Here is an 11,209-nt window from a genome sequence, read left to right as displayed (position 1 = left end):
ATATCTTTTAGAATACTCGTGCAACCTGCTGTCGGTTGAAATATGTTTTGAACAGGTGTTGTGTTATCCTTTAGGTTGATTTGAGCATGGAGTTGGAACTTAAGAATTAGCAGCTATATGACTATAACTCAAGGCATTTTTGGGCGAAAAAAATTAGCCTTGTGCGCGACGTGACCGATAAAAGTACTAATTAGCGTTAATTTGACCGTTCTTAAATGACTCGCGGACTAAATTGTCAAATACTGTCTAGCTAAACATATCATTTGGACATACGACATAATACATTGGCGACATCGTTAATCAGAATTCTACGGTTTCTGTTTCACCTCAGAGGAACCTTTTTTTCAGTGTAAACGGGCCTAGATTGAATGATGTACAGACCTACGAGGCGCACTGTGTTGTCAAGTGCCGTAACAAATTGCATCTGCTGAATATGAGGAAGTTACCATCAAAATTTGAATATTTGTGACAGTTGTGACAAATTTCGCTTCGCTCACCTTGATACCATACTCAGTCTGGAACGCCAAAGGTGGATTTCATATGGTGCAAATTGTATTTACAATTATGTTAATGCGAACTGATGCCTTACTGAAATGAAAATTCTTCTCATGCCATACTGGTTGCATTTGCGTTAATATTTCAATACGGGTAATATATTTTAACAGAAATTGCCACATCCCTGTTCAGGTTTGTCATATTAAATAAATGAATACTTAAGGATACAAAATATATCACAGTAGGCCAAACGTTCACGTTTTGAGTAAGTCCAAATTGTATCGGGTAACATCAAGTCTTATACTTCACTCAAATATATATGTATATGTGTATTAAATAAAGATGATATAACATATGTATTTGATTGTATTGTTACTCACATAATTATATATGAATCGGTCAGTTGTGAAGGGCGATCGGCCTCCGTGGCCGAGGTAGTTAACCACGCCAGCGCGGCGCAGTAGCCCAAGAGCCTTTCACCAATGCGGCGGCTGTAAGTTCAAGCCCAGCTCATACTGGTTTCCTCTCCAGCCGTACGTGGAAATCACCGTCAGCAACCTGCTGATGGTCGTGAGTTTGCTCCGGGCTCTCTCCGGTTTCCTCCCACCATAATGCTGGCCGTCGTGGTATGAGGGAAATATTATTTGGTACGGCGTAAAACACCAATCAAATAAATAAACAAATAAATTGTGCAGGGACGTTGTTTCAGAAAGGGATTGTAAACTGTGATAATGATAATTCATAATAAAAATTTGCAATCTGATTGGCGTGAAGTACAAACACTTGCCGGAGAATTTTTTACACGTTATAAGCTGTTGAATCATTATGATCTATATCTTTTCTGAAAATAAAGACAATTATTTACCTCCGAAAAGTTAAAATCATGTCACAATTACTTTGTGCAAGCGGAGTAACCGATTTTTAACAATCACTTTTAATTGTGCAATTGTGCAATTGTCCTGAGCATGACCTTACTTGTTACGTCTGATGTAATTCTAAAATTTCTCGATGAGTCCGAAGTTATCGGACCCCTGACTTCTGTATTGTCAGTAAAAGTATCTTGTGACATTTGTAATGTTTGAAATTTGAAACTGAGTCAAATCTTACTATCACATGATCTCGGTCACATGACAGCTATTGTTATGCTCTTATCTGATATCACTGTTTGGTATATATATATCTAGGCAGGTAGAAGAGGGTCTTTGCCTGCCGTTTTTGATTTTGATCGGATACACCCACTACCTATAAATGTAAGTAATACTTTGTTAAGTGAGTAGGTTTTGATGATTATATCTGATCTCGGTTAAAAGCTCGTAATTTCTTAGTAACTCAGCATTTGAAGATTAGTATTCTTGTTCAAAGCCAATACTTGATGTTCAGTATAACTATGGTTATGGTCACTTATAGCACGTGCCTTGTTATCACTGTTTCCATTTACTCCCGTAAGTCTTGTGTATTTAATATAGGTATCAATGCATATTTGAACTAAATGAAAACTGTCCTTATGGTTTAGGCACCTTTCAGGCGTATTATTGTCATTAGTATCTTGCACGTTTAGCATAACTTTAGTTTTTGTACAAGATTATCAAAACAGCATTGTGTCTTACACACTTCAAAATAAATATGTAAAATTCCACTGCTTCAAATTGCCGTATCCTTTCGAAGATGAAATATATTCGGCTGTTTGTGGTCTTCAAATTTTGCATTATTTTTTATGCTTAGCACAACAACAACATTACGATCAAAAGTGCATCGTATAGACCAGTGACGTCTGTACTTCCTAGGGGAAATAAATGCGTATTTGAGCAGAGCATATCGAACTTTGATCAGAATATTGTCATGTGAGAACGTAAGCAAATGATCTGTATGATAAGGACATTCACGATATTGTTGATCGACTTTGATCCGAAGATTTTGATAAATATTAAGTCCCATCAATGATTTAATTGTTGTCAGCAGAGCTATAAAAAATAGCTCCAAGAAAATGAGAAAAATGTTATATTATTAATGTATTTCATAAGTCTTTGTCTGAACTAGAATGTATGTAAATGTCTAGGCTGCATGACACAAATGTGTTCTATTTTAGTGTTAGTTAGGATGAAATCTGTCTGGGATACACAATAGTTATAGAATGTCACATGCCCATTACAGATGATGGTGTCCGGGTGGAGTGGAGGTGTGGGGGCGGGCGGGAGAGGGGGGGGGGGGTGTAGGCAACTGTAATCTGTAATGGTCACTTGAAATCTCAGAGCTCATTTGCAATCTGTTCATGTCAGATCATGTATGTTTGTGATGCTATTTTTGGCCAATTTCTTGAAGTTTTTCCCGACGAAATCTCTTTTGGTTAGTTTTGAGAGTGTCTGATACTGTCAGTCAACACTGTGGAGAGTTGTCAGTCTTACGTGGTAAATGTACATTTTTATGGCCTACAGTTAAATGTAACGGGCTACCAAAGTTCGTTTAAGTGACCCAGCAACTCTGCTACTTCTTAGTCTAAGACAAACCCAATGGCTTTATGTACATAAACTACCATACCCCATCATTTGTATATAGAAAATGTAAGGTACTAAACACAGTCTGTTCTAAAATCTACAATTTAACACTAACTCACATAAGTAAGGTGCCAAAAGGTGTGGAATAATGTAAGCAATCGACAAGTGATAAATAAAACTGCAAATTTTTCTGGTTTCTTTCGGAGTAAAATACGTTGCTGGGCACACAATTATTACTTCACCAATGTTTTAAACGTCGCTACAACAAAAAGCATTGGTCGGAGAGCAATGCAGTTTGCACCATTCGATTTCTTGTGCCAAAATACGTCGCCAGATTTAACTTTTTAGCAAATGCATTATCTTTGTACAGACTAGTGATATACACAAACAACAAAAGTGTTTCTGTAAACTTTCACATTCTTGGCCAGTTCACAACCGTGTTACTTTAAGAATAGCGAAATATTAAGTAGTATGGCAGTTAAAACATAACCGACTAATGGGCGGACAGAAACTCCGGCGAACAAAAGCGGACAATTAATTAACCGACAAAACATATCCGACAGTCTAACAAACGTGATGTCAAATATTTGTTGTCGGGAATCATTTAGTGTGGCTTTGTGTTTCATCTAGAATAATTGTCATCACAGCTTTCCCCTCATAGGCGTTGAACACGTACGTTTTCAAAACAATATAAAATGACTGTTTCGGATGTCTCTAATATTATAACGGTATACTTTCCGTCGAGCAAATATAAGTTTATTCTACGTAGTACCACTATACTTAATTTGTTTGGCTGAAATATTTCAACATGGCATACAAGTTATAGCTTACTACGATTCGCGGCTGCCATAAGGTATGCATTCTGAGTGGGTTTACAGGCACCTTATGTAATTTTATGTGTTCGCTATAACAGATGTATTTAGAAATTTTGATTGCTTAGAAATTTAAACCAAATCATATAGTTCACAATAAAAATATTATTTTTGAATAACCTTAAAAAGAATAAAAAATGATAGCTTATTTTTATAGGTTACTGTGTATTTTTTTCTATTTTATATGCCCTACATGGATGTATGTGATAAATAAAACGAATCGTTGATGTTAACCTTAAACCGGTAGATGTTAAACCTTAAATTCTATATTAATTGCGTCAATTATATGTACGTATTATTCCCCAAAATCCAGAAAAGAATGAATGCTCGCCGAATGTTTTAGAACATCTACACTCGGATTTGTGTTCTTAGAATACTAAAAAAGTCTAACTCAAGCTGCAAAACATCAGTTCTTTACCATACGGGGCCTCCATGGCTCAGTCGGTTAGCGCGCTAGTGCAGCGCAATGACCCTGGAGTCTCTCACCAATGCTGTCGCTGTGAGTGTAAGTCCAGCTCATGCTCTCCGGCCGTACGTGGGAAGGTCCTCCAGCAACCTGCGGATGGTGGTGGGTTTCCCCCGGGCTCTGCCCGGTTTCCACCCACCATAATTCTGGGCGCCGTCATATAAGTGAAATATTCTTGAGTACGGCGTAAAACACCATTCAAATAAATAAATAAATAAATGTATTGTCTAGGACCATCCCACAGAATGGCCTTAAGCCGTATGAGGTTGTATGACAAAGGTATCAACTCCAGCAATTAATCAATGCGTTCTTATTGTCTGTTTTTACCTCCAGATGTTACGATTCGCTGCTGTTGTCGCTCTTTTGGCTTTTGCCACGGCTGTTGACGTCACCCTGAACGGAGAGTGGGCAGCTTTTAAAAAAACCTACAACAAGAACTATGGAGAGGTTGAAACAATGAGGTGAATCAGAGGTTAAAATTCTTGTTCATCTTATGAGAAAGATCAGCAGAGGTTAAATGCCTCAAAGTAGGAAAAAATATCCTCTCTGTATTGAAAAGAAAAACATGTATGAAAATATTCATCATCAATATTTATTGTTTTGCATTCTTCACGGCTATGTATTGTCTGCTCAGTTGGTTAGCACGCTAGCGCAGAAGTCTCAGAACCAATGCGGTCGGTGTGAGTTCAAGTCCAGCTCATGCTGCTCTCCTCTCCGGCTGTATGTGGGAAGGTCTGACAGCAACCTGTGGATGGTCCTGGGTTTCTCCCGGGCTCTGCCCTTTTTCCACCCACCATAATGCTGGCTGCCGTCGTATAAGTGAAATATTCTTGAGTACGGCGTAAAACACCAATCAAATAAATAAATAAATGTATTGTCTAGGACCATCCCACAGAATGGCCTTAAGCTAAGGTGATCTTAAAGTTCCGTGAATTCATGTCTGATGTGGTAGATAGCCAAAATGATGGTGACACTAGCTGTAAACATAATTCAATGGTAATTAATCTGTATTTATTTGATTGCCCTTTGACCTGAGGTGAACTCACATGTCAGGAATGTCGTACTGGTGAGGGGGCAGTTGGTCAAGGGTGAACTTCATGTAACACCACATAAAAAAAAAAACACCACCGAAAAGAAAAACTCCACAGTCATCGATGAAAATGGGACAAACTAGAAAAATCCATGTCCGAGAATGTGACTTATCCAACATCTTATGATGGCTGTAACTATCAAAAGCCAAGTACCATAACCACGCGGTCATGTTCCGCTCCTAATTATTGATTAGATCATCATCAGTTAACATCTTTTTGTCTGTTAAGGCGTATGATCTGGGAGAAGAACCTTGCATACATTCAACAACACAACCTGGAGGCTGACCGTGGCGTGCACACCTATTGGCTTGGGATGAACGAGTATGGAGATATGGTAAGACATGTTTGTAAAAAGCAAACAGAAGTTAATCTCGAAAACAGCCATTGGTATACCAGCTGTCAACCAAAATCGACGTTTCAGTTCAGTAATAGCAAGACCAGTTTCCAAAAACAACGATCAATACAAACCAGCAAAGAACCAAGAAAGGCTCAAGCAGTTTTCCATGATGGTGGAAGACCCAAGGCCCAAGGAAAGTTCTAGGGGAATTATTTATTTATTTGATTTGTACTTTATGCTGTATTCAAGAAAATTTCGCTAACACGACGGCGGCCAGGGTTATGGTGAGAGGAAAACGGACAAATACGTTCACAAACGACGTTAAGAACAAAAATAGTATATATGCCGATTGATGTTCAGATGAACAAATAACAGATTTTTTTGTTGTTTTTTTTTTTTCAGACAAATGCTGAATTTGTCTCCAAAATGAATGGATACCGCTTCAACGCCTCCAAGCCACGGCCTACAGGGTCTCTGTTTATGCCGCCTTCAAGCCTGAACAGTCTCCCGACCACTGTCGACTGGAGGCAGCAAGGGCTGGTCACACCTGTCAAGAATCAGGTAACTAGATTGTTCGATAAGATAATAACTGAACTTGGGCAAAGAAGTGGCTTTATGCAGATTCGTTTTCAACTTTGTTCAATATTTTGAGAAAGTGTTAGTTTCCAGGACTGGACAAGTTATTTCCCTTTTGTTTTACCTCATTCACCACGTGACATTATATATCAGTTACTACTTAGTGCTCTAAAAACTACATCGTTCAAAATTTCAGGCGATGAATTCCTATTCTTTTTGTTATCATGATTATCTGATAACATACTAAACTACCTTATATATAATATTTGTGGAGAGGTATCTGTAATAGCCGTGAATCAGAGTATTACTCGTGCTACCTGTAGTGATAGAAGAGATCAGTCTGACAAGTTAGCCAATTTTAGGTCTGGTCTGAACTCACGATCTGCCAAGTTTTCCGTCGTCTGCCAGTTTGCTAGACATTCCGTGAGTCTAACATGAACTGGTCGTTCATAGTAAGGTAAATGCAAATCATTTTGCAGTATTAATATATTGTCGTAGTAATATGATGAGAAGTAATAATATTGTAAGATTCCCTTTATAGTTAGTATTGTACTCCTGACACAGGGACAATGCGGCTCCTGCTGGGCATTCTCCACGACTGGGTCTTTGGAAGGCCAGACTATGAAGAAGACTGGGAAACTGCCGTCGCTTTCAGAGCAAAATCTAGTGGACTGTTCTACTAAGCAAGGTTAAGATTATGCCATATTTTTGGGTGTGTTTTACAAGCAACTATTGTGAAAATAAGTTTGTGGGATTTAACCTGAATTAAAAACTATTTGACTCAAAAGGCAACGGTGTTCTCGCGATAGGACAAGGCCTTTGAACCAATACGGTTACCTGTTTACATCTATCTCTTGCCGGCTTTCTTTAGGTAAATGTTTAGGTATCAGGTGATGTGCCGGGAATAGGAACTGTTGTGGGGATCATCCCGATAATACACGATAAACGAGCTGATTTCTATACGACAAGCATGGAGGCTGGACAGGCTACAACCTATATAATAAGGAACTTTTTTTTCATTACCTCCTATGATATTACTAAATGCTAACGTACATCTCATTCTAAGCGATGTTGACAACTTAGGCTGTGCTGTCTGATGTAGAATATGAAGTTAAAAGGCAGATGCTTATATACATGAATTTCTTTTTTTTTTTTTAAATCCCAGCAAGTCAGAAAGACTGACATAAAAACTCGTAAGTTTCTGTCATAATCTTTCGATAATCTCACCACAAAAATCAACGCAATGCATTTTTCTCACCTGAAAAGTACAAAAAAAGAAACTTAAGAGAAACTTGTAAAAAAAGGCCATACAATGACATTTTAGGAAGGCTACTACATACCCAGTGATGTTTAAAGTTTTATTCTCGCACTGCATGCAGTTCTTTTTATTCTCGCACTGCATGAGTGTAAAGGCGTCTTGTATGTTGTACTGTGGCAAGTTTTCTGTCTTCAGGTAACATGGGGTGTAATGGAGGCCTGATGGATCAAGCCTTCCAGTATATCAAAGTAAACAACGGCATTGACACAGAGGCATCCTACCCCTATGAGGCCAAGGTGATGATAATAAGATACAGGCAATGTGTGATGATAATAAGATACAGGCAATGTGTGATGATAATAAGAGACAGGCAATGTACACACCACACAACCAAAATACATGGGAATCTTGACATGTAATTTATGACTTTTGGATCTCTGCGAATTTCTGAGTTTTAAGTTCGTAAAAACTGCCCGTGAACTTTATGGTACGCTGTTAATTGAAAGCTCAGATGGATAAAAACTCAAATTGTGATTGGTACATTGTTCTGCAGTATAGAATCAGTGCACAAATTTCTACCTGTGTTTGAATTTTTGAAGTCCTCAGACGTCTGCTAAATACAGGCCCTGTGTTCCGTCGTGCCTTTATAAGGCGTCAAGCTCCGAACAACTCATTACCAGATTCCTCTGTACCCCCAAGGCATGTTTAACTGTCATACAAATGTTTTGGTTTCCTGAACAAATATTTTATGCACTTTTAATATGTTTTGTTTTATTATTATTTACATTCAGGACGATACGTGCCGTTTCAACCCCTCCAATGTTGGTGCAACTGATACAGGATTCTCTGACATCAAGTCAGGCAGTGAAACGGATTTGCAAACGGCGGTTGCTACAGTAGGACCTATTTCCGTTGCCATTGACGCCAGTCACCTGTCATTCCAGCTTTACAAATCAGGTGTATACCACAGCTTTTTCTGTAGCAAGACTCGCTTGGATCATGGCGTTCTAGCTGCCGGTTACGGAACAGACGGGGGCAAAGATTATTGGCTCGTGAAGAACAGGTAAACTTACTTACCTTAAGCATGAAAGATATGTAATAGTAATCATTATTCCGAACAACTGATCTATGTCAGGTTTGAAGCAAAGAAGTAGATCTTAGTACACTTTCAGTATATCTACAGTCACAAACTTTACAGCCCATATATATATATATATATATATATATATATATATATATATAAACATGTAATCGCTATTTTCTTAAACGGTAAGCACTGTATAAATATGTACACGCGGTTTGCATCAAATATACTATACAAACATTTAGTCATGATGACTTATTTCTGCACTGAGCCGTGATAGCGTTTTATGTTGTATGTGTTTGCTTCCCACAGTTGGGGTCCAAGCTGGGGAGAACAGGGCTATATCAAAATGTCTCGTAACCGTGACAACAACTGTGGAATTGCTACCCAAGCCAGCTACCCTCTTGTCTAGATGAGCAACGTTAGAGCGGAACAGCAGCAAGACAAATTCCCAGTTGGAGGTTTTTCTTTAGTATTTTTTTTTTTTTTTGTTAATTTTCAAACCAAAAAATAGCTGTTAAATCGTTAATTAGAATTATTCTAAACACTTGTAGGAATATTTCTACAGATACATTATGAATATTTAAATAAATGATCTGATCTGTTTTAAAAGTGTTTGGAAAATATTTGAAATATAAGAAAATCTACAAAAATAATCCTCCTTTCTTGTGTTTTATAAATAATATATTTCAAGACCATAATCTAGGTTTTCTTATATTTTCTGTCAAATGTCCCCTTACGTGGAACGGCAATGACGCTACTGACTGATTCGTTCAATTACATCCAGGCTTACAGATCTCAAAATATACACAGTTACACTTCACAATTCAAGGAACGTATAATTTCTAAAAGCAGTTCTACTTGTTGTAGAAAAATACTATCCTATCCTGTTGAGGAATGTAATCATCATACCACGATCGAGAAAGCAAACCTTTGCCGCGGCAAAAATGTACAGATTTCCTCTATCACAACAAAGGTCAACACAGTGCATCTGAGTCCTATCTCATAATAATGAAGAATCGCTTTAAAAACTCCTTATTGTTAAAATTTAATGGGATAGGGGTGTTCTTTGGTGTTAACCTTTGAGATAGAAGCTGAATTCACACTGAGTATTGTGTATGTACGCATGGCTGTATGTATGTCTGTCTGTCTGTATGTATGTATGCATGTGTGCTTGTGGTTTTACGTCGTACGTAAAGGATTGGTGTCTAGATTGGTTATTTTTTCATAAGTAGCTATCGCTGTATATATTGCTAAACTCCGTCCGTGAGAAGGTCTTTCTCAGCAACCTGCGGATGGTCGAGGCTTTTCTCAGGGCTCTGCCCGGTTTTCACCCACCATAATGCTGGCTGCCGTCGTATAAGTGAAATATTCTTGAGTAAGGCGTAAAACATCAATGAAATAAATAAATATTGTTAAACTGAGTGTAACAAAAAATTGGAAAAAAGTACAGTAATCTGAGCAATATGGTATTAAAATCACTTGATAATGAAGCAGGGTTTATGCATATTTCCGCCCACTCTCGGTAGCCTCCGCCGAATGACGTAAAACGTATCCAACCTTGACGAGCTGTCGAGCTCCGCCATTTAATTCAGTGTTAAAAAGCCACACAAGTGACAGCAAGCATATCGAATTTCTTCACGAAGTGGTTTGCTGTTCCGCGTACGGTTGTAAAAACAGGTCATCGCAGGACCCTAGAGTTAGTTTTTTCAAGTTGCCAGACGATTTGGCCCCCAGGAAGGCCTGGGGGAAGACGGAAGATTTTTATACTCAGCCAAATCTTTGCCGGGCTGACAGGAGTTGGGATAAGAAATCCTGGCAGACAGCTAAATTTTAACAGCACTGAGGAAAAATTAGGCTTTAAATATATGTGTATAAACTTTGATGCCTGGGTTTGGTAGGTTTAAAACAAAGTGGGAGTTTATTCACCATAAGTTTGATTAATCTTCGGAATGCCGGTAAAGTGAAAGGAAAATAGATACAACCACGTGATGGACTCCAATGAATGTTTCTTTGATACACGCTATACCAAGGGCTGTGCCTCTACTGTGGACCAATGAGTGAGATTCTAACAAATTGTGAACTGTGGACAATAACGCAATGGCCGTTTGACAGCTACGGCAATGCTGGAGGTATTTTGATTATATTTCTTCCTTTTTTTGAAAGCTATTTGAAAGCTTTAAGAGCTAATTAAAATTTTTTGTTGGATGCTGAAATTTGGTGATTTTAGGAACAAGTTCTTTTAGGAACGAGGCTTCTTTGGCTGTTTTTTTGTTAACTTTGGTCACGTGACGTGGCGGCCATCTTGGATTTTTATCAAAACCATTAAAAATCTTCCTCTCAAGAACTAAGTAACGGATTCTCCTAAAATTTGATATACTTAGAACAGGTTAGAACTGGTTAGAACAGGTTTGAAAAAATATTGCATTGAAAACTTTAAAAGCTCGCCATTGGTCGAACTTCTGACGTCATAAAAAGTGTTTAAGTTTGATAATGTTTCCATGCATTCTGGTATATTTGGCAGTGTATTCGGATTTT

At 38.1% G+C, this 11,209-nt stretch overlaps 1 protein-coding gene across 1 annotated transcript; it reads left to right on the top strand.

The window, feature by feature from the left end:
* Window positions 1-1,652: 1,652 nt before the first annotated feature.
* Window positions 1,653-9,227, top strand: LOC135463186 (procathepsin L-like). Its single transcript, XM_064740502.1, has 8 exons — window positions 1,653-1,745; window positions 4,659-4,786; window positions 5,645-5,750; window positions 6,156-6,314; window positions 6,894-7,017; window positions 7,783-7,883; window positions 8,379-8,650; window positions 8,984-9,227. Exons 2-8 carry the CDS (start codon window positions 4,659-4,661, stop codon window positions 9,081-9,083), a joined length of 990 nt encoding a protein of 329 aa, XP_064596572.1. The 5' UTR covers window positions 1,653-1,745; the 3' UTR covers window positions 9,084-9,227.
* Window positions 9,228-11,209: the final 1,982 nt, after the last annotated feature.

The sequence above is a fragment of the Liolophura sinensis genome, chromosome 2 (assembly GCF_032854445.1).
Source record: "Liolophura sinensis isolate JHLJ2023 chromosome 2, CUHK_Ljap_v2, whole genome shotgun sequence".
In the NCBI taxonomy this organism is placed as follows: Eukaryota; Metazoa; Mollusca; class Polyplacophora; order Chitonida; family Chitonidae; genus Liolophura; species Liolophura sinensis.
This window is presented reverse-complemented; position numbering and strand designations above follow the sequence as displayed.